At 38.0% G+C, this 24435-nt stretch overlaps 1 protein-coding gene across 1 annotated transcript; it reads left to right on the forward strand.

Moving 5' to 3' along the window:
• The first annotated feature begins 4088 nt into the window (after positions 1–4088).
• TPH1 (tryptophan hydroxylase 1) lies at positions 4089–22092 on the forward strand. Its single transcript, XM_037838953.1, has 10 exons — positions 4089–4205; positions 6585–6768; positions 7814–7914; positions 11185–11252; positions 11388–11584; positions 15440–15575; positions 16268–16394; positions 17839–17934; positions 18712–18845; positions 20342–22092. Exons 1-10 carry the CDS (start codon positions 4089–4091, stop codon positions 20514–20516), a joined length of 1335 nt encoding a protein of 444 aa, XP_037694881.1. The 3' UTR covers positions 20517–22092.
• Positions 22093–24435: the final 2343 nt, after the last annotated feature.

The following is a 24435-nucleotide window of genomic DNA, read 5'->3' on the forward strand; positions in this document are numbered from 1 at the left end:
ACTAGCAATTTGTTGTATTATTTTACATCCCTCTTGTTTGTACTTGCATAGTATAGGACAAAATCTCCCATAAACTGAGTGAAAAAAAAAAAAAGCCCTTGGTCTTTTTGCCAGTTTGGGTATATTATGTCCCCCAAGAAAAAAGCCATGGTCTTTTAATGCAGTCTTGTGGGGTGAGACATATTAGTATTGATTAGGTTGGAATCTTTGGATTAGCTTGTTTCCATGGAGATGTGACCCACCCAACTGTGGATAATACTTTTGATTAGATTATTTCCAGGGAGATGTGGCCCCACCTATTCAGCATGGGTCTTGATTTATTCACTGTAGTCCTATAAAAGAACTTAAAAACAGAAGGAGCTAAGAGCAGCTGAGAGAGACATTTTGGAGATGGTGCTGAAAGCAGATTTTTGCTGAAACTTTGGAGATGCTAGCCCAGAGTTTGCTCTGGAGAAGCTAAGAGAGGACAAATGCCTCAAGAGCAACATTTTGAAGAACACGCAGGAGCTGAGAGAGGAGACAGAACACAACCTGGGATCAGCAGATGCCAGCCATGTGCCTTCCCAGCTAACAGAGGTTTTCCGGACGCCATTGGCCTTCCTTTGGTAAAGATATACTCTTGTTGATGCCTTAATTTGGACATTTTCATGGCCTTTAGACTGTAAATTTGTAACCAAATAACCCTCCTTTATAAAAGCCAATTCATTTCTGATATTTTGCATAACACCAGCATTAGCGAACGGAACAGTCTTTGAGTGATAGTTAGACAGGTAAAAAATGTTTCCAGAGATTTTCAGTCCTCTACAAGCATTTCCAGAATGTGTATCTGGGACCATCCTTGAATTTGTAGCTCCAGAGCCATTAATTCAGAATTTTCTGCATATGCTAAGTTTACCGTAAGAAATGGTCAATTCATTTGAAGCTGGAAATCTTTCTGAATTCTGAAGATCTCTTGCTTCTCATCCATGAATCCTTTCTGAGAAGAGACTAAAGCATGGGCCAGAAGCTATCTTCAGTCTTCTTTTGAATCACATGGGTACTGGTCATGAAGGATGTGCGCCTCGTGATCATAGTTGGGATCTCAGGGTCCCATCCTCTCCTGCTTATTTGCACTTATTGGAAAGTCTGTCTCCATCCTTCTCCACCCCCACATACAGAAGTCCATGGATTCCATGGAGGCAAATTTTCCTTTTTGCTTTTGAATCTTCCCTGCCTTAATACTGGCTATGATGCCTTACATATGTGAATGTACTTGGGTTGAAATTTCATTCATTTTACCATTAGCCATAATTTGAAAGAAAAATCCACATTATTATTAAATTTAACTGGCCATTTAGTTTAAAATCTTTTGTCATAGAGATTGTTTCAGTTGTGAAGAGTAAATTGGTATATTAAAATATGTAAGTAGATTTGGGAACTTAAACTCAATGAATCAGTAAGTATTTATTAAATTTTGAATTACATATCTCAGTCTCTTCTTGGTACCTAGTTTCTTCTTTGGGAAGCATCAGAATACCAAGTCACATTATTTAAGAGAGTTTTGGATGCTTTGAATTAGAGTTAGCTGTGTGATAGCTTTGTGTATTAGAAAGGTTATGTAGCATGTTGAGGTTGTACCCTAACTTCACATTCCAACTATTTCCTTACACTATTTTGCAGTGAAAAGAGGTGGTTGAGAAGACGTAGTAGTTATCTTGTTTATCTTCTCAGAAGACAGCTTTAGAAGCCAGGAGTTTTGTTCTGTTGTCTTTTTCTATGTACATTTATAGGGTAACCAAGTGAAATTAGGTCCCTAGGCTACTGTTGACATTGTCAGAAATCCAGTTTTAAATATGCGCTGTCACGTGTACAGGTTAGTTTCTCTAAGCTTCAGTTTTCTCATTATAAAATGGGTATAATTCCTATCCCCCTAAGATTTTATGAGAATTAAATGGGATATCAGTGCATGATATTTGTAGACATTTGACAAGTGTTAGTCCCTTACCCACCTTTGGGTCACTAAGATTGGGTAGAATCTTGCCATCAGTGAGGTGGGGAATTATTTTCTTATGTCCATTCTCTCTGAACTCATACGTAGAGGCCCTTCAACTTAGTCAATGCCTGATAAATATTTGTTAAATTCCTACGGTATGTGTAAGAACTGAGTTCTGAAACATCAAATTGTATCCTGTTGGTAAATTTGGTAGCAGGCTATCATCTTGTGATCAATTTAGTTGAAAACAACTGAGCCATAGTTGTGCCTTAGGCTCTTTATCAAGGCAGGTGCATCCCTTCAGGGCTCCCACCTGTCTTGCGAGGGGCCCCAGAATGTTACACAGTATGGGCTAAGAAAAAGGCTTTATGGAGAAAAGAGAAAGTTCACAAGAGATTTATGGTCAGAAAGACAAATTTATGAGCTCCCTCATTCCGTAGTCAGGCATGTCGAAGTCAGGGCTGTTCTTTTAAATGTAGTAAATTTAGCTTCATGGAAAACTGCCTTGTCCTTATTTTTCCCATTTAGCCTGGGATCCAGCTGGCTTTGGTCCTTAGATGGCCATTTGGAGGGGTATAGAAGATCAGTCCACACCCACCCCCTCCCTGCACTGCCTCCATAAAGCCACGTGGCCTACATGTTCTTTCACTGGCTCTGTAATAGTTGGTCACCTCCTCTTCTTTTGTCTTTCACTTCCTCATCTACTCCTCCTCTGCTCCCCATCGTTTTCTGTAAGATACAGTTTAAACACATCTTCAATGAAGATGCGGATGTGCCAGAATAATTAATCCAGTTATGGTCACCACTATACCTTCTGGCTTCCTATTACAGTTCTTATCCCTGTGCATTGTCATTCTCTCCCCACTAGACTTTCAGTTCCCTGGTGGCAGGGATCGTACCTTCAATCAATCATTTATTTATTTATTCATCCAGTGGTATCTATTGAATGCTTTCTATGTACTGGGGCTGTGCTGGGTGTCAGGGATGCAATAGTAGCAGAAGTACAAGTGATCCCTGTCCCTATGGGGCCCACAGTCTAGTTGGAGAATCAGACATAATCAAATGTTCACTGAAAGAAAGCTACAACCGCAACTGAATGGGAGGTATATGGAGCCATGATAACCTACACTAGGGGGAATTGACTTGGGGAGGTCAGGGGAGGCGTCCATGAGGAAGTGATGTTTGAGCTGTGGGGAACTGGACAAGTCTATCATGTCCAAGCCCACACTGCCTCCACTGTACCTGCCTGAGTGGTCATGCCACAGGCTTGAATCGATGAGAGAGAGCAGGTGAAAGATGGTAGAATCAGTTATATCACTTTAATTTCTTGAAGTTTAATTCCACTAAACTACAACTGAAACTGGGCAATTATGAAGAATTAATAGCAAAGGGACAACTAATAAGAACAAATCCTCAATATGCTGTTTCCACTTATTAATCCAAATCTTATTTCTCAAGTGTGTATCTCTCAACTGAAAGTCGCCAATACTTCTGTCCCCCACAGTCTTCTCCTCCTCTCCCCACAAACTTGGATTTATAATCATATAGGGCATTTGTAGTTCAGTACTGAAAAGGTTTGGGAACCCAAGACCTAGGGGATTCCATGGGCAGAGAGGAAAAGAACCATTTACAGTGGAACCAGAATTCCCCTGGCTGGTGGTTGTCCTAGTCTAGATGTGCCCAGAGCTGGCCAGGCTCTTGAGTTGACAAAAGACATAGAAAGCCTTTCCCTGCTCTCAAGTTACTTGCTGTCTTGTTAGAAGACAAGACATGTATTGGGAAATCCTTTAAGAGCCAGTATTATGAAATGCTAGCATTGTGTGTGTGAGTGGGAAAGAGGGCTCAGGGAAGCCTGCAAGAAACCAGTCAGCTTGAGTCAGGCCCTGTAAGAAGGACTGGGTAAGAAAAAAAAAAGAATTACTGATGTGTATGATATGCCTATTACATTCTGAGTGCTATACTTTTTCTTACTTTGGTCTCATAACAGTCTTGCAAAGCATGTCTATTTATTCATGCTTTACAGGTGAGGAAACCGAGGCTTGGAGGGGTTAATATTCCCTTAGTTATCAAATATTGTCTACATTGCACAGCATTAGAGAAACCCACCAAATTCATCATGATTGAAGACAACAAGGAGAACAAAGACCATTCTTTAGAAAAGGGAAGAGCAACTCTCATTTTTTCCTTAAAAAATGAAGTTGGAGGACTTATAAAAGCACTGAAAATCTTCCAGGTAAGCACTCTCTATATTTCTGCCTAAGAGTCTTTTAAAAATGAGTCTCTCAAATTATATTTAAAATATAAATTACTGTATATTCTTCAAAGACAGACTACAGAAGTTTCTTAAGAGCCTAAAATATTGCTCAATTCTAAAAAATGGTCAAGGATACAAAAAATTTATAGAAAAGGAGCTACAAATTGCTAATAAATAAGTGCAGGAACAAAAGATTCACAGCATAGATTTCAAAGAAGCAAATTCTAAGAAATTTGTGATACTAATTTTCATATAGTAAAACAGCAAAGATTCTACAATCATAACATTCCTGACTGTATCTTGCACTCACATCCACCTTCAGTGTGAGGGTAAATTGGTATAACATGTAGAAAACAATCTGGTAGTAGATACTATGAGCCTAAAATGTTCACATGCTTTGACCCAGTAACTCTACTTCCATAAATATATCTTAAGGAAGTAGGGGTCAGCTGGGGAGGGCAGAGGTATTTATTGAGAATCTACTGTGTTTTGGGTGTCATGCTAGACACTAAGGATGTGATACTGAACAAGGTAGACACAGTCTCTTGCCCTCACAGAGGGCATAATCTAGTGGGAAAGAGACAAAACAGACATTAGGTTAACCGTTATGATGAGTCAATAATCCCACGTGTGTAAAGTGACCTGAAAGAGAAATATCAGGTGCTGTGGCAACATTGAACTGGGGACCTAATCTAGTTTAAGGGCAGATCGACACGTTTATTTACAGAAACTGAACATTAACAAATTGCTTGCCCTAAGGTGGTGGGAGGGTTAAATTAAACTACTAGAACAGCACTGTGGCTAATCCTGTGGCTTCTAGAGAGAGTCCAAATCCTGGCTCTGTCACTTATTAGCTGGGGTGATTGTGGGCAAATTAATTATTCTTTCTCTGCTGTAATCTTTACATTTATGAAGTGAGAATCCCACTTACTTCATACGATTATTGTGGGGGTAAAAGAGTTAATATATATAAAGTGTTTAGGATGGTACAAAGTAAATGGTCAATAAATGTTAGCTGTTTTAAAAATCCAAGTTTATACCTATACAGAATACTAATATATAGCCATGTGAACATCATATTTTCAAGGAACTAGTTTTTAAAAACATAGATTAGATAGTCAAGTAGTCTAGGAGTTTTTAATGAAATGCATCAGTTTTCCTACCCAACTTGCCATAGTCTCAGACCCACTTCCTAGAAACAACCACTTTTAACTATTTCTGTCTTTAGTTCTTCTGGTGGTGCATTTTTAAAATCTAAATATAGCTCTTATATCTCTTTTGGAGTTATCAACTTTACATGATAATCATCCCCTAATACTCTCTCTTGTTGGCTCATGTTCACTGATAATTCTTATTTCACTCCTGTCCTTCTTTATCCAGTCCTCCTCTTTGGAATCCCTCCTTCTTCCCTTCTGCCCTTGTGTTCTATCTATTCTTTAAAACATTCCAATTCTTATCTGCTCCATGAAATCTTCTGTTCTCTGTAGCCCGTGGTGCTTTATCCGTTTGCTGAACTTCTGCACCTGTATTCATTTCTTACACCCACTACTTGCGTTTTCTCTTATTCTTTCACTGATTAGCCAACTAAATGGTAAACCCTTGTATGTCTTTCTCTTTCTTATATTCCTCACAGCCCTTCCTAGCTAATAAGTGTTCGCTAAATTACTTTAGAATGAACTGGTGGGTACTAGAGATCATCTACTCTAATACTCACCTTTTAGGTGAAAGAATTATTGGGCAATTGGTTCTCATGTTTCATTATTACATCACCAATGCTTTACCTCACCTACCCCAAATTGGTAAGAGAAGATACCTTTCTTGCACATGGTACGCACGGCTCAAACTGACACGGGAAGAGCTCAGAAGACGCTATTTGGTTTAGCTTGTTCCTAAATTTCTAGCTCAAGAGATTTGAGGTGTTAAATACTCTGTGTTCAAGTTGTTCATCTAATTTTATTAAATACATTTTGCAAAGGAAACTTTTCTTTTTAAAGGACAAACGTTACTATTGCTTTTTGAAAACTAACTTTTGTTTGCGAGAATTTTCAAAAGGTTCTTTTTATTCAGCAGACTTGGTAGTTTGATTTGAGTGATAATCAATTCTGACAAGCTGAGAGACCTCTAGTGGGTGTCATTTTGTTTCTGGAGGATGTGATCAGTTTTCTGTACTTTTTTGAATAATACCTAATATTTAAGGGAGAATCATTTTGCTGTTGGCAGCACTAAAAGCACATTTTCCCCCCTTTGGCTATTATAACAAGTGTGAAATTGGTTTTTAGTGGTAATGAAACTAATCTGCTCAGAGACTATTAACATTTGTGTCAAGTACATACAATATTTACCCTTTGCTTTACACAGGAGAAGCATGTTAACCTGCTACATATCGAGTCCCGAAAATCAAAGAGAAGAAACTCGGAATTTGAAATTTTTGTTGACTGTGATATCAACAGAGAACAATTGAATGATATTTTTCATTTCTTGAAGTCTCATACTAATGTTCTCTCTGTGAATACACCAGATAATTTTAGTGTGAAGGAAGATGGTAAGTTTGAAAAGTGAAAATATTACTTGGAATGTTAAGTGCATAATGTGTGTCCAATCTTATATTATCTCGAAGGTATGAAAGCAAAAACAGAAGACTGTCTCTTCAAATTGCTTACATTTTCGTAGGGAAGGGAACACAAAATACAATTGCTCAAAATACTGAAGAAAAATCGTAAAGCAATATTTGATAAAGTATGAGAGAAGTGAGGAGACATGAAAATAAGAAAGAACTCAGAATCATTAGAAATTGCTTGTTATCAATTTCCAAAGCATCATGCATTTCTTCAATAAAATTGCATTTAAAAAAAAGGAAAAAAATATAGTCCCTAATCTAGAATAGTTCCCACTCTTGTGAGGAAGGCAGAAACAGACACATGACAATAAAACATGGTAAAAGCCTTTAGAGAATTCAAAATATCTTGTGGCGGGAACACAGAGGACAGAGCACTAGCTCCCCTTACAGGTCAGGGAAGGCTTTGCCTCACACGGAAGTCTCATTTGATTTGATCTCTGAAGGGTAAGAAGGATAGTCTCAGGGAAATAGTAGGATGAGATGGGGAAGGGATGGGGGTAGGATAGGTCTTCCAGGCAGAAGAACAGCTTATAAAAAACCAAAGGCTTATGAGGAATGGTGAGAAGATCAGAGTGGCAGAGCCATAAACGGTCTCCTAGATCCTTTTAGTAACAAAATAAACAAAACTTCAGAGTTCTTACTAAATTTGTACCTTGGTCTATAGATGTCATGAATACTTATTCTGCTTTTTAGGATAACTAAATGCGTGGCTTTAAATAATCTTAAATGTATTTTTTTGATGTTACTAAAGTACAACATTTATCTAACTTTGAAATCAACCTGAAGACTCAAAAAAAAAAAAAAAAAGCTGGAAAAATTTAGAATTACTCTTAATTCTTAGAATTAGAGTAGTTTACTTAATGTGTATTAAAAGTCCTATGCAAACAGATTTGACTTTCTTAATTTCTTCTTCCTTATTGCCTTATTTAAGATGGTCTCTTCAGCTTTTAATTGTTTTTGTATTTTGCAGGTATGGAAACCGTTCCTTGGTTTCCAAGGAGGATTTCTGACCTGGACCATTGTGCCAACAGAGTTCTGATGTTTGGATCTGAACTAGAGGCAGACCATCCTGTAAATATTTCTAATATTTCATGAAAAGAATTTAAAGCAGAAATAAAACTTGAAGGCAATTTTTATTTTCCCTTTTTGGAGAAAGTGCTCATTCCAGACTAAATGGAATCTGGTTTTAATCCTGATTTCAGGAAGCATTAGTAGATTTCCATGTTGATGGGATTGAGACTTAACTGTCTGAAGAGCCTCTAACTTCACTGGCTCCAAAATATCTGTCCCATGCCTAGCACTCCTACTATTAAGAGTTAATCCAAGAGTTTTACAGAAATGAAGACAGTGCCTGTGTCAGTTTTCATTAAAATAGGCATGTGTCACTGGAAAGGGGAGAAAAGATAAGAAGGAGAAAGACATTTATCACCCATGCTGCCAAGCATGATTGGTTTAATATATGAACGAGGCAGTTGTTTCCTTGGAAAAGTGTATGGGATACAGAACAGGCATATTTTAGTTGGAGAATTAGTAAGTCCAGAGCCCTAAGATTGCTAATGGAGCTTTGGGTTCCTGGGAGGGGAGGAGAGAAGAGAGTGCATTTGTGGGGTTGCACAGAACAGTGCTTTGATGTAGTTTCTACTACTTATTGGCTGTGTGAGTGTAAACTTACACTACCTTAGACAACCATCTGCCCTTTCTATCTTTATCGAGTAATGATTGAAATTGATAAATTGCTGCACCTGCCCTCAGGGAGCTTACAGTCTAGCTGAAAAGATAAAGCACACATATAAATAAACACACAAAAGATGAAATGTGAAAAGTGATCTAAGTGGCATGAATAGATTGCTTCTGAATATACACAAAAGAACAATCTTGTCCGGCTGAAGAGATCAGGGAAGGGCAACATTTCAAATGGGCCTCAAAGGCTTTGACAGGTAAGGGAGGGAGAGGAAGGATAATTCTGGAGGATGAAATATGAGCAAAGGTACAGAGGCAAGAAAATCTGGGACATTGTTTTAGTTTCTCAGCTGCTAAAAAAAAACAAAACAAAACAAAACCATGCAATGGGTTGGCTTCACAACAGGAATTTACTGGCTCATATTTTCAGAGGCTAGAGTAGAAGGTTTGCTTCCTCCTGGAGTCAGTATCCCCCGACTGGCTGGCAACCTTTGGGGTCTTGGCTTTTCTGTCACATGGCAATGCACATGGCCTTACCTTCTGCTTTCTCATTTGGGTGCCATTGACTTTCAACCTCTGGTTGCTCCCTGTGGCTGCTCCTTCCGTGTCCAATTGCCTTTGCTTTTAAGGACTTCAGCCATTTTGGACTAAGGCCCACCCTCCTTAAGTTTGGGCACACTTTCACCATTAGCATCTTCGAAGGTCCTGTTTACAAATGGGTTCACACCCACAGGCTCAGGGGTTGGGATCTGAACATGCCTTTTGTGGGAGACGTGATTCAATCACCAACAGGCCTGTTTATAGAAAGGTGAGTAAATCAGTTTTACTGATCTACTACCAAGTCCTACTGATTTTCACCTCCTAAATATTTCTTAAATTTGTTCCTTATTCATCCCTACTACCACATCCCTTAATTGGTCTCACTGCCTCCAGTCTTGTCACTTCACTATCCTCCTCATATCACCAGAATTATCTAAAACCCCAATATGACCATATCCCTCCTCTGCCTAAAAATCACCAGTGATTCTCCTCCTAGGCATATACCTAATAGAATTGAAAACATATACCCACACAAAAACCTGTATACCGATGTTCACAGCAGCATTATTCGTAACAGCAAAAAGTAGAAGCAATCCAAATGTCCAATTGAAGAATGGAAAAATAGCATGTGATATATCCATACAATGGAATATGAGTTGGCCTTAAAAAGAACGAAGTACTGTTACTTGCTACAGCTTTTATGAACCTTGCAAATATAAGTGAAAGAAACGAGTCACAAAATGCCACTTATTGTATGATTCCATTTGTATGAAATGTTCAGAATAGGCACATCCACAGAAATAAAAAGTAGATTACTGATTACCAGGGACTAGGGGTGGTTGTGGGGGAGGGGAATGGGATGTGACTGCTAATGGGTACAGGTTTCCTTTCTGGGATGATGAAAATGTTCTGAAATTAGATTATGGTGATGGTTGCACAAGCCTGTGAACTACTAAAAGCCACTGAATTTTACACTTAAAAAGGGTGACTTTTATGGTCAGTGAATTACATATCGATAAAGCTGTTATTTTGAAAAAAAATCACCAATGACATCCCATTGCCCAAAGGCTAAAATCCAAGCCCCCTACTGGTCATTTAGGTATCAGGTCCTTGACTAGTTCTCAGTGTGCTCCACCTCATTCTCTAAGTTCCAGCAACATTGGATTGTTTGTCGGCTCGTAGGCATAGCATGCTGCTTTTCATCTCTGTGCTGTCTGGGCTGTCTTCTCTGTCCTTCTACACCTGGTAATCTCCACACCCCTCTTAAGATTTAGCTCAGGAGTCTTACTGGGGAAGTCGTTCCTGGGTGCCACTGTCATCTTCCACACACGCTGGATTATGAGTTTCTCTTGTGTTCCCATGGCATTCTGTATGTATCTCTAACAAGTACTTATCACATTGTTTTAATTATCAGTTTATGCAAGCTTCTTGAGGACCCAGGTTGTGCTTTGTCCATGTTTGTATCTCCTGCTTTTAGCACTGGCCAGGTAAACAGAAGGGCTTATAAATCTATGTTGTAGGGATGAGTTTCATTCTCCCTTTCGGGGATCCTCCCCTTCTCCCCTATTATTTGCACTATTGATTGTTTGTTCCTGAATTTTGCTTTCTGACTCTGTGTCTATTTTTTTCTGAATGTTTTTCATAGGTATAAATTTCAAGTTGCTATTTTGACTGTGTTTTTGAAATTATGATCATTTGGCTTTGCAAATGATGACTATGTTTGCAATTGTGTAAAATCTAAGGCTAGATTTAGTTAAATAACTTTCATTTCTTGCTAATCCTTATTTTATAGGATTGTATCACAGGAAAATATTACTGAATATGAAGTAGTAAAATGATTAAAAAAAAAACACAACAAACCCTGACCCTTGAAAAAGAGCTAGGATGGTGCTTTTCTTATTTCTCAAACTGTTTTATCTTTGTAGCCACTGTACTATAAAGCTGTCATTTAACATTGACTTTAGAATAAAAACAATCATAAATTTTTTAACAGTGCTTGCAAATAGTAACAGTTATGTAGCCCTTTAATATAATAGTTCAAGTGTAATGAAATGTTTCCTAAATAACATTTGTCAAGTGTTTTCTAATATGAATATTTAAAAATTTTTCTTTAATTATCAGGGCTTCAAAGACAACATCTACCGTAAAAGGCGAAAGTATTTTGCTGACTTGGCTATGAACTATAAACAGTAAGTATATTGTAAAAGTAATTTTTACAACTTTGAGGTAATAAAACGAATGAATAAATTGTGTTCATTTAGTAAGTAGAAAATACGTGTTATTTTGTATTAATTCAAAATGACTCTTTCCCTTTATCTCGTTAGTGGGGATCCCATTCCTAAGGTTGAATTCACTGAAGAGGAGATTAAGACCTGGGGAACTGTGTTCAGAGAGCTCAACAAACTCTACCCAACCCATGCTTGCAGAGAGTATCTCAAAAACTTACCTTTGCTTTCTAAATATTGTGGATATCGGGAAGATAATATCCCACAGTTGGAAGATGTCTCAAACTTTTTAAAAGGTAATAAACCAATTAATCTGTTGTAAGGGGAATGTTAAACTCTGTTTTGATCATGACAGTATTTTTTATGCAATTTTATTGAGATATAATCACATAACATGCAGTCATTTAAAGTGTACAATTAGTTGTTCACAGTATTGTGATATAGTTGTGCTTTCATCAGCACAATCAAATTTTAAACATTTTCATTACTCAAAAAAATAAAATAAAAATTAAAATAAAAAAGAACATCCAAAACATCCCATTCCCCTCCTCCCCCCATTGTTCATTTACTTTTTTTAAAATACAGTTTAATTGAGATATATTCACACACCCTACAGTCATCCATAGTGTACAATCAGTTATTCACAGCACCATCATACAGTTGTGCATTGAACACCAGAATCAGTTTTTGAGCCTTTTCCTTACTCCAAAATAAAAATAAAAGCAAAAAAGAACACCTAAATCTTTCCATCCCCTCCATCCCACCCTATTCTTCATCTAATTTTTGTCCCCATTTTTCCACTCATTTGTCCATACACTGGATAAAGGGAGTGCAAGCCGCAAGGTTTTCACAGTCACACAGTTATACCATAGTCTTCAAGAATCAAGGTCACTGGGTTGCAGTTTGACAGCTTCAGGTATTTCCCTCCAGCCATTCCAACACACTAAAAACTAAAAAGTGATAGCTCTATAGTGCATGAGAATACCCTCCAGAGTGACCTCTCAACTCCATTTGAAATCTCTCAGCCACTGGATCCTTATTTTGTTTCATCTCTCTTTCCCCTTTTGGTCAAGAAGATCCTCTTGATCCCACAGTGCTGGGTCCAGGCTCACCTCCAGGAGTTGTTTTCTGCATTGCCAGGGGGATTTACACCCCTGGGTGTCATGACAGCAATTTTAATAGAGGGATAGCATTCAGAATTTTCTTGTACTCTGTCTTGGACTATTGGATCCAGTATTGGGCACCATATTTGAAGAGGGACAATGATACCCTGGAGCAAGTCTAGGGGAAAGGGAGAATTCTAAGGGGATTCAAAAATGTGTCACATAAGTAAAATTGAAGGGCTCTTAGGGTATTTAATTCAGAGTTTTAGGAGACATGATAGCTTTATTTAACTATTTGAAAGTCTCATATAGTAGAGGAATTCCTATATTCTCAAAAGTGTAGGACTATTGGATAGAAACTTCAGGCTTTTAGTTCAAAATGGAGACGACTTTGCTAAAAAAGTCATTTGAAAACAGAACAGGGTCATAAGATGGTGAATTCCCCATTTCTTGGTTTCTTAGGGCTGCTGCAACAAATTACCACAAACATGGTGGCTTAAAACAGCATCAATTTATTGTCTCACAGTTCTGGAGACCAGAAGTCTGAAATCAGGTGTCGGCAGGGCTGTGCTCCCTCTGAAACCTGTAGGGAGGACTGCCCCCTGCCTCTTCCTAGCTTTGGGTATTTTGCCTGCAGTCCTTGGCTTTGCTTGGCTTCAGCTGCAGCACTTTTGTCTCTGCCTCTGTGGTTCCAGGCATGCTCCCTTGGTCTGTGTCTCTTCTCCCGTTTATAAGGACACCAGTATTATCAGATGAAGGGCCCGCCGTGCTCCAGTAAGACCTCATCTTAACTAATTCCATCTTTGCTGACCCTATTTCCAAATAAGGTCTAGTTCTGAGGTTTGGGGGGTTAGGACTTCCATATATCCCATCAGGGGACACAGTTCAGTCACCACACCCACCCATGGAGGAGTCCACACAAAGGCTCTTCGAAGCCACTTGTCAGGAATGCGATAAGGAAATTCAAGCATATTGGGGAAGCTGGGGATAGAAGAACTCTGAAGCCCCTTTCCACACTAAGATTCTGTAATTTTCCCAAAAAAGAAGATGTGCTAAGAAAGGCATAAACAAAGTGTAAGGACAAATTTGTTCCTTCCTACTTGTTTAGTTCAGACCTCCTTATTTTTTTCTAGCTAGTACAGGAAGTAAAATGATCAATAACCTCCAGGGTCTACAATATCTGAGAAAAATGATAATCCCCCTTGATCTCAATGAATTAGAAAATTTAGGGGGAAAAAAGAAGTTATGTCTTTGACTAAAAATAGCTTGGTTTATTCCCATCATGGTCTGAAATTACTATTTTTGAATTTCTTTTATGAACTCTTGCAAAAATCTCATACCCACTGAACCCCATAATTCTCATTATTCAACCACTATTTGCAAAACCAAGAAGAACTAAAGGGAAAAGGATAATATAGTTTCTACAAAGGAAAAATGATATAAATGGTTCCTGAAAAAAGCTAAACTTTTAAAAAATAGTGATTAAGGATGACAGGGAACCAATGCATACGACCACCTGGGACTTGGACAAGGATATGCTACACAGGTTGTTATAAAATCAAATTTGCATGGGATTCGAAGGAAATAGTTTGTTATGGATACAAAACTGAAAACTGTTCACTTAGGGTCTGGAGTCTGGACTGGCTGCAAGAATGCATTGCTGAAGGTGTTTCAAGGGAAAAATGTCAGAGAGAAACCAAAATTGAAAGGCAGATAGTTCAAACAAAACATCACTTGGAAAGGGCTACCTGCATTGTCAAATATGGTAGCCACTCACCACATGTGGCTGTTTAAATTCAAAGCAATTTAAGTTAAATTAAACTAAAATTCTAGTTCCTCAGTCACACTTGCCACTCTTCAAGTGCTCGGCAGCCCCATGTGGCTGATGGCTACCCTGTTGGTTGCCTTCACTGCAGAAAGTTCTATTGGGCAGTGCAGTGTGCTGGCCAGAGGGGTAGAATCCAGTACAAAGCAACTGATGGACCTGGAATACCTGAGAGTGAGGGTTTGAAATGAGGGCAAAGTCAGAATTTATAGAGTTCCTCGAGCCACTGGGCCCTGGTTAGTGCATAAGCAGTCTCGGCTGATGGGGGAGTGTGGTAGATTTAATCACGTAACCCAACAAAAGACATGTTCTGAATCAGCATTCCTGTGGGCGTAAATAGGGCCCTTTGAAGATGTATTATCAGGTAAGGTGTAGTCAAACTGAATCAGGGTGGGTCTGTATTATTGGAGGCCTTATGAAGAGAAGACAGAGAAGTCAAAGGAAGCCACGGTTGGAAACCAAGGACACTGCCATATTTCGGGGGCAGAGGTGCAAACCTGGGAACCCCAGGGATTGAGGCGAACCAACACCAGAATGCTACAGACTTTGGGGAGAAAGCATGGCCTGCCTTACCCCTTGATTTTAGATGTCTAACCTCTGAAACCATGAGACAGTAAGTTCCTGCTGTTAAGCCAAACAATGTGTGGTGTTTATTATAGAAGCCCTGGGAAACGAAGACAGGGAAGGAAGAGCCCCATCCATTTTAGACAAAAAAAAAAGCAACTACTTTACAAGAGGTAGTGCTGGCAAAAATGGCATAGGTTCTAAATGGTTCTGATCTCAATTAATAAGATCTTATTGATGAGTTTTTATTTTTTAAGAAAGTAAGATTATCTAGGGGTAGTCGAAACTCTTCAGTGTAGTGTAAGCATAAGGTATAGTATAAGGAGAGCTAGGTTCTCATCCTTTATCATCTACTGGGTGGTCTTGGGCTCATTGTCAAGTCTCTCAGCCTCAGTTCTATACTTGTCACAATGAAGAGAATAATCCTTAACACATGTTGTAAACATAAAGGAGATGTGGTATGTAAAAGGCCTAACTCATTGCTGGGCTCATGGTAAGTACTTATAGGTATTAGTTCCCCTTAGGATGCATGTGATAAATTTTAGTTTCCATATCCTCTCCCAATGTGTCACTTGGTGCCACTGGCAGAATTAAAACACTGCAGTAAATGGTCTGCTCAGGTAAAGATGTTTTCCTATGTTTCCTCCTTTGCTTTACAGAGCGTACAGGTTTTTCCATCCGTCCTGTGGCTGGTTACCTATCACCAAGAGATTTCTTATCAGGTTTAGCCTTTCGAGTCTTCCACTGCACTCAGTATGTGAGACACAGTTCAGATCCCCTCTACACCCCAGAGCCGTAAGTACTTCTACTTCAGCTGCAGATGCATCAAATAGTTATTTATAATAATGGTACCTACCTCGTGGGGTTTTTGTGAGGATTATGTAAATGAGCACATGTAAAACATTTAGAACATCAGACATGCTTGTGATCTATAAATGTTAGCCAATATTACTATTATTATTATTATCATTAATTGGCAACCTGTTAGGTATTAGGTGCTGTTCTACACATAGTAACACTGAAAAAAATCAAACAAAAATTCTTGCCTTCATGGAAGTTACAGTGGGGGATACAGATAATAAACAAATATGTGTATAGATCAGATGGTGGCGAGTGCTAACAGAAAAATAAAGGAAGGGGATGAAGGTGTGGGTGCCTGTGTGTGGGGGGGTGACCGGGGAGGACCTCACCAAGCAGGTGACACGTGAGCAGAGGCCTGACTGGGAGGGGAACCTGTGGGTGTCCAGGGGTAGTGGATACACACTTACATGTGTGTGTCTGTGAGTGGCAAAGGTTTTGAGCCAGAATTGTTTCTTTATTTTATTAGTGTCCTTTGTGATCTATTACCAAACTAATACACCTGATATGATCAATTTGAATACAAATAAGATCAGATTTTGATTTTTTTTTTTTAATTCAGAATTGAATGACTGATTCTGCATTTGTGTTAAGCGTCACACTGTAACAAACTTGTACCTCTTTTTCAGAGATACCTGCCACGAACTCTTAGGTCATGTTCCCCTTTTGGCTGAACCTAGTTTTGCTCAGTTCTCCCAGGAAATTGGCCTGGCTTCCCTTGGAGCTTCAGAAGAGGCAGTTCAAAAACTGGCAACGGTATAAAAATGAAAAGAGTTTTATAGATCTTTAATCCTCAACCGAGGTGCATTGTGTGAGCACATGTGTAGTTTAAAAGTGCATATTCAACATGGTCATTAAAAATTTTGTCTTCACTTATAATATTTAATTTCATTTAAATAATTTAAATAACTTCAAAGGAGGATGTAAAATGTTAAGGTTGTCAAAGGGAGATACGAGTGTTAGAAAACATAGAGAAGCACTAGATTACAATAATAATAGTTTATGTATCTTCTATTTTTCAATAAAAATGATAGGGTGCTAAAAATACTTCAGAGAACTGAGTGCAAGACACTGTGCTAGAAAAGTAAAGATGAATACGGACTGGTTCCTTTCTTCAAGCAGTTTACACACTACTTAAGGGGACAGTTACGTTAGAAAGAAATCAAGGCTAAATGAGAAGTTCAGGCAGTGCTCTGGGAATGCAGAGGACTTCCGGGGGAAGGCTTTTCACCTGCCAAGAAAGAAGGGAGGAGCATCTCAGGATCAGGGCACAAAAGGAAAGACAAGGAGGTGCTTAGTGTGTCTGGGAAGCAGTGAGAAGCTGGAACAGAGTGTGTGAGGTTGGGGGATGCAGTGAGCAATAAGGAGATGGTTTGGACTGAGCTTCTCCAATTGTGTTTTGGGGACCCCTGGAGTCCCTGAGACCCCTGGAGTCCATGAGGTCAAAATCATGCATAGGTAAAAGATGCATGTGAAGTGCAAGACAGACCAGTGGATTTTACTGTAACAGAGTTCATTGATACAGTTTCAGATTCCACATTGCAGCTGAGCTTTAAGAAACTACCATTTCTCAAGTTTGGATGTACTGTCAAAGAAGTATAGCCACAATTATCTGAAAAGGCTATTTAACACTACTTCTTTTACCAACTACATATCTACGTGAGGCTGAATTTTCTTCATAAACTGTAATCAAAGCAACATATTGCATCAGGTTAAATACAAAAGCAGATATGAGAATCCTTCTGTCTTCTTTTAAGCCAGATATTAAAGAGATTTGCAACAATGGGAAATAGTGCTACTTTTCTCATGACTTTTTTTTTTTGTTTTGGAAAATATCGTTATTTTTCATTAAACCATTATTTATGTTGCCATAAAATTGGTTTATTATTATTTAAAAATTAATTAACATTTAAATATTTTTTCAATTTTAATTTCTCATATATAATTATAACTAACTATATCCCACATAAACGAAAGCTCTTTAGGGTCCTTAGTAACTTTTAAGACTTAAAAGAGTCCTGGGTTCAAACTTTGAGAACCACTTCTTTAGAATGAAGTTGATTTTTGGAGAGACTTGTGAGCCAGGCTGAGGTCTTGGGTTTTATTCCAGGGTACTTTGGGTCATTGACTAAGAGTTGCTATAATTTGTTTTAAATTGAGTCATTCAGGATGTGAAAGTAATATTGATGTCCTTTTACAGTGCTACTTTTTCACTGTGGAGTTTGGTCTTTGTAAACAAGATGGGCAGCTAAGAGTCTTTGGAGCGGGCTTACTTTCTTCCATCAGTGAACTCAAAGTAAGAGTTGTAAATCTTTGCACATAACTATATTCACTTAATATAAGTGATAGCCCCTGAAATCCTTTTTGGACTTGAACAAGAGCTTCCTATGGAAAATATATGGGAGTAGCAGTAAACTTTACTTGAGGCATTTTTCTCTATTTCTCAAGTTTTCTGATTATATGTATGTATATGTGTGTATAAATATCTATCTTTTATAATAAAATAGTGTTTTAAAGTTTGTGCTTACAAAGTGTTGCTGTTTCCTCACCATTACTTGTAAGTTAGCAGTACTTCTGTGATTTCTAGGGAAATTCTGGGAGATTTATTATTTATCCAATGAATGAATGAACTTATGTTTGTTACGTGACTGATGTGTACTAAATGCTGTCCAAGATACTGTCTTGCCTTCAAGGAGTCTAGCACTTGGTGGTGGTATAAGCCATGTACAGAAATAACTAATGCAGGTAGAAAGTAGGTGCCATAATGCAGAAGTGAATAATGTGCTCTGAAGTTCAGAGGCATAGACATCCTTGGGTGCCTCCAAGATAGAGAAACGAGTTAGAACAAAGCCATGGAGATGATCTTGGGGCATTTGTGGAGAACAGGAAGCTGTTTGTTTTGTTGGAATATATTGTGGATTAAATAGAGCTGTAGAAAATAAGTTTGGGATTGTAGGTTGAGCCATTGCATTAATGACACATTCAGAGCTGTGTTGATCCTAGCTGCTGTGTGTAGAATGTGATTTATGCAAATAGGTAGTATTCTTTGATTCACTGACTCTTTGTCTTCTAGCATGCGCTTTCTGGACATGCCAAAGTAAAGCCCTTTGATCCCAAGATAACCTGCAAACAAGAGTGTCTCATCACAACTTTTCAGGATGTCTACTTTGTATCAGAAAGCTTTGAAGATGCAAAGGAGAAGATGAGGTAAGTGTATCTTTCTTATGCCATCATTTTTCTCTGCAAAAGATAGGCTCAATGATGGTAACAAGTCACAGAAGTAAGCAGCTATATAATTAGGAGCCGACTAGTTGCCTTCTGCCTGTAACACATCTTCCTTTCATAACAGTATTTAGGTATGCTCTGTATAATGATGTGGGGTGGTTGCAAATATGAATTAAATAGAGATACTTAAGAAATTGATTTCCTCCTGTTTCTTACCATCAGAGAGTTTATAGTCTACTAGGAAAGATAAAAATATACATAAATTACTATATAAGAGTATGGAAAGTGACAAGAGCCTTGGAGAGATACAGATGAAACATGGTTCTGTATTTTATTCAGAAGCAATTCATTCCAGCTGGAGGCACAGGAAAAGCTTCATGTCATTTGAGAAAGGACTTGAAGGATAGATAGGATTTAGATATGTTAAGTTTTAAGCCAAGGTACAGCATGGAAAAAGATAAGGTGGTGAGAAAATATAGGGGATACATGCAATGCAATTGAAGCTATACTTTATTAATCAGCCTGGAGGCAGAGAAACTATTTAGGAGAGTCTTGAAATACTTCAGGTGAGAAATAAAAGTCTGAACTAAGAGAGGTAGTAGGAAAGGAGTTGACTATAGAAGCAGAATTAGCAAAACAATTAGGGAAAAGGATCATGAAGTCACAACGTGAAGGTGGGGATAGATATGAGTGGAAGACATAACTTCTGGGGGAGTTAGGCCATGCACAGAACAGAATAGCACCACCAGCAGGGCTTCCTCTAGCATATTTGGCACCTGTGCCAATTAGGAAAACGTGGTCCCCTCTGGGTAGACCACATAGGTTATGGGTTGGACATCAACTCCTATGTGTACACAATTATCCTTAGCTGTACAGTTGTCCCTGGGGGTCCTATGAACAAATGTCCTTGGGGGACAACAAATGAGAAGTTCAATAAAGGCTTGATAAAGGAGATTAACTTTAGATAATGCTTGATGAAAGGGTAGCACTTGGATCATTTGTGAGGAGGCTGGAGGAAAACTTCCTAAGCAGAAAGAATACACATGTGCATGAGGCAGGACTGTTTGTGACCTATTTCTGGGTGTGTCTGTAGCTTTAATTATGTAAATCACAGTTGAGGCATCTCCTACCATGTGGCCAAATGTTGTCGTTGTCTACTGGTAAAGCTACTATGATTGGTCTCCTTACTCTAGTCAAGAGATGTATAAAGTAATAAATCATTCTTAAGACCACCCACAGGATCTTTCCCTGGTAATGCAGGGCCAAATGTATCCATGGTTACTTTAGGTTTTCCACCTGTGCAGGATTCCAGGGGGCCTCTGCAAACGCAGTGTGGGACAATAGGCCAGAGTGGGTGCAGACACATCTTACAAAGATTTGTCTTTTGCCTGGTGTGTGAAATAGGTTTGCAGTTGCTTATTTAGTTTTCTTTATTTTTTCCCTTAGAAATTGATGGTCTCATTTGTTTCCTTAAATAGAGAATTCACCAAAACAATTAAGCGCTCATTTGGAGTGAAGTACAATCCATACACGCGGAGTATTCAGATCTTGAAAGACACCAAGAGCATCACCAGTGCCATGAACGAGCTGCGGCATGATCTCGATGTTGTCAATGATGCCCTTGCTAAGATCTGTAGGCAGCCTAGTATCTGATGGTCACCGGTCCTAGTGCAGAAGGCAGTTGAGCATCATTTGGAGATCTGTGGGCCAACTCTTGTTTTTTTTGAAGAGCTGATGGTGGAGTGGACAAGAGGGAAGGCATCATCTGGCCAAATAATATTGTCTACTCCCACTCCTTAATGGATCACTAGTCTTTGAAAATCTGTATATTCTATCCACGATCTTTTTGTTGTTGTTGTTGTTAACAGCTTTACTGAGATATAATTCACATTTGATACAATTCACCCACCACATATTTTTAATAGAGAAATTGTTTAAATTAATGGATGTATCTAGTCCCAGCCTGACTCTATTTGCCCTAATCCTTCTTGAGTAAAAAGACCTTTATGATCACTTAGGATACCTTGATGAGTATTATAGAGCTGACCTATATTAGTACTGGAGATCCCCTCATTTCTAAAGTACTTGATACTTAATCACCATTGCAAACATTCATATGCCTAGATTTAATAGGAGACCAGCTGTCTCTGCTGATAGCATGAGCAAAAGTATGAGACCTCTGTACATGAAGTCTATCTAGTGAAAAGCAAATAGTCCAGTTTCAAGTATAGGGTCTTGTAGGGAAACAGGAGTAGCTAAGGCTGGAAAGGTTGTTTGGGACATACTCTTTAATACCAGGCTAAGAATTTGGGACTCTGTTTTGTAGGCAGTAGGGACCCCTTTCCCAAGGGACCTTCCTCCTTGAAGCCCTCTTTGCTTTATGACATTATATGATGCTGGTTTTGTTCCACATTATCTGTCCTATTCATAGAGCTCAGGGGATCTTGGTGGCAGTACCACTTGCAAGGCCCTTTACTCAGGTATGTGGTCCCAAGGACCATGGCGGGATTGGCTTCAGGTTAGCAGGAGGCAGTGTTGTCAAATGGAGAGTTCAAACTGAGACAGATGAAAGAAGCCCGAAGTTAAAAGCAGTGCCAAGAAATTCATTTCCAAGGTATAAGGTGAGGCCATAAATGGGAAGAGAAGTCATAAGAATAGAGGGAGGGGAAAGGAGAAGAAATGAGTTGAAAGAAATTCATGTGGTGCCAGATGTGTCATCTGGTGTCTTGACATCAGAAAGGGGTCAAGCTGGAATCTGTAATACATGTTTGTGTCTCTTTAATTTACTCCTTTCCTCCCCTTGCCCCCAAATGAGGGCTTTCTTCAAGTTTCTGTCATTGGCCCTCTTCTCCCTCTGCCATCTTTCCATGGGTAATGACTTCCATATCTATTAATTCACTTTTTGTTTGTCTGTGGATGACTCTATTTGCAATTCTAGCCCCACATCTTTCTTGAATTTTTACCTCTGAATTCCAGCTGTCTGCTGGATATTTCTATTGAGATGTTCCATAAATTAGGTCAATATTGTACAACTTTCCATGGCACCAGTCACATAGAATAAAATGGGGTTGTACAATGTGGCAGCCATGCCAAGTACCTGAAAAGGAACTCAGAATCACCTAAATATTGTACTCCATCAGCTTCCTCTCCCAGTGATCTCATTTCTGCTAATGATATACTGTCATATTGCCTGTCACTTTTACAGGCTTATTTAGCTACTTAAAAAACTATGTCCTTAATTTTTTTCATATTAATGGTCAATTGGTTTACCATTACACATGTTTTATTTTAACAAACCACTATTTTAATCCTTTTTCAGTCATCAAAAGAAATCATAAAAATATTTAAAAATTATTTCATGTTACCCATGGAAATAGAATAGAAATAGATCTTTATAAATTTTAATAACTGATTAACAATTAAGTATGTATTTATTAGAAAATAGATCTGTTAGCTAATCAAAAACTATTTGAAATATTGATTTAGCTAGTTTTCACTTAGTCCATTTGGTTACAAGAAAATCTGTTGTAAGCTAATCATAATAAACTTGGGTTTTAACAAATTATGCATATTGTTTCTGGTTATTTTCATACACCTTTGACCATGGTAAAGAATCATAGTTATTGAATTTTTAAAATGATGGCATTTAAAGTCAGTCTATTAAAAAAGCACACTAAAATAAATGTTGGAGATACAACCCTTTTGATTCACAACTTCAAAATAAAGGAAATATTTAATGATTAATTTCAGTTTTTTCTTCTAACCTCTGGATTTGGGATATTTGGTAAATCAGGAGTCTTGACAGTCAGAATTTTTATACATTTAAAGTACGCCTAAAATATGCTTCAAAGAATCTAGGAATATGTTGAAGTTTCCTCAAATATGAGAATAAAATTGAATGAATTAAAAGATTGATTCAGAATTGTTTATCAGTGAGTTATTACTCAGAAATTTAGGTAGTGTGCTCCTGACTTTTGGAAGAAAACTCTAAAAGCTGTTTGTCAGAGTGACTACCTTTCTTAATCTGGATATTTTGTCATTCAGAATTATTCAAATAGAAATGACCCACACAAATGTATAGAATTATTTTTAGGTAGGCTCCCAAATATAAAAAAAAAACTCTCTGGAATTCTAAAAAGGAACATATAATAGAGTTCATATATTAATGTCTAGGAACAGTATAAAGATACTTTGGTTTATTTCAGTCTAGTCTTTGTTTTACTATGTAATATATAGTTATGATTTGCAAGTTTGTTATTCCACTGGATAATAAATATACATAGAATTCATGTTCTTAAGTATTTTCTTGTCAAAAATGTTATGTTAAATATTGATTTAAATTTTATATTAGCAGATTTTATCAGCTTAAGAAATCGATCACATCCTTATATCTCTGAAGATATGGCAGAAACCAAACACCCCTGGAATCTAGTAGCTACTTTCGGAGTTCTTGGTAAAGTCTGAATCTCACTTCCCTCATCTGTAAAATAAGCTAAGTCTACCTCCCTGGGTTATTGGAGAAATTAGAGAATCTTTCGAGAGTACTTTGTAAAAAAAGAAACTTTGTTGTCCACATGTAAAGAATCGTTAGTATAATCACTCTCCAAATCAGAGCTCCCCCATAAAACCATCAGAGGCAAAGCTTGTATTTATTTGGGGTTTAATTTGCTTTTATTTTTCTATTTTCTTAAGGTGGAAACATAGCTCATTGATTGATTTTAAACCTTTCTACTTTTCTAAGTTAAGCATTTAATGCTGTAGATTTCCATCTGAGGACTGTTTCATCTGTATCCCACATATTTTAGGTTTTTTTCTTTTCATTTTCATTTAATTCACAACATTCTTCTAATTTCTTTTGTGATTTTTTTCTTTGACCTGTGAGTTATGTAAAAGAAGTGTGTTGTGTAGTTTCCAAATATTGGAGGATTCCCCAGGTGTAACTTTCAGTTATTGATTTTTAATAAAATTCAATTGTGGTTAGAAAACAAAGACTTGCTTTATGGTCCAGAATATGATCTATCTTGGTAAATGTTCTGTGTGCACTTGAAAAGAATATGTATTCTGCTATTGTTGAGAGGAGTGTTCTATATGTATCAATTAGGTAAAGTTGATTGATAATGTTGTTCAAGTCTTCTCTATCTGTCCTTATTTTTCTGTCTTCTTGTTTTATCAATTATTGATAGAGGACTTGTAAGGGGGTCTCCAAAACTACTCCCACATTCAGAGATTCACTAGAAGGATTCATGGGACTCAACGTATAGTTGTATTCATAACTGACATTACAGTGACCAAGTACAGATACACAGCTGGATCATAAGGGAAAAAGACATGGGAAGAGTCTGGAGAAACACATGTGGAGGCTCCTTTATGCTCCCTCGCTCCCATGAGCGATCAACACAGAGCACACTTTTCCCCCAGCACAGAAAATGCAGCAACACATGTGTGATGGAATCCCATTAGAGACTCAGTACCCAAGATTTTTATCTGGGCTAGTCATGTAGGCAACCTCTGCCTAGCACTTACCAAAATTCTGTATTCCCAGAAGGAAAGCAGGTGTTCAGCATAAACCATA

The sequence above is a fragment of the Choloepus didactylus genome, chromosome 6 (genome assembly GCF_015220235.1).
Source record: "Choloepus didactylus isolate mChoDid1 chromosome 6, mChoDid1.pri, whole genome shotgun sequence".
Lineage (NCBI taxonomy): Eukaryota > Metazoa > Chordata > Mammalia > Pilosa > Megalonychidae > Choloepus > Choloepus didactylus.

Bases quoted from the DNA above. Each gene is read 5' to 3' on its own strand.
- TPH1 (XM_037838953.1), top strand. From the start codon at position 4,089: ATGATTGAAGACAACAAGGAGAACAAAGACCATTCTTTAGAAAAGGGA. The intron at 4,206-6,584 runs GTAAGCACTCTC...TGCTTTACACAG, and splicing joins AAGCACTGAAAATCTTCCAG to GAGAAGCATGTTAACCTGCT. The intron at 18,846-20,341 runs GTAAGTGTATCT...TTCCTTAAATAG, and splicing joins GATGCAAAGGAGAAGATGAG to AGAATTCACCAAAACAATTA.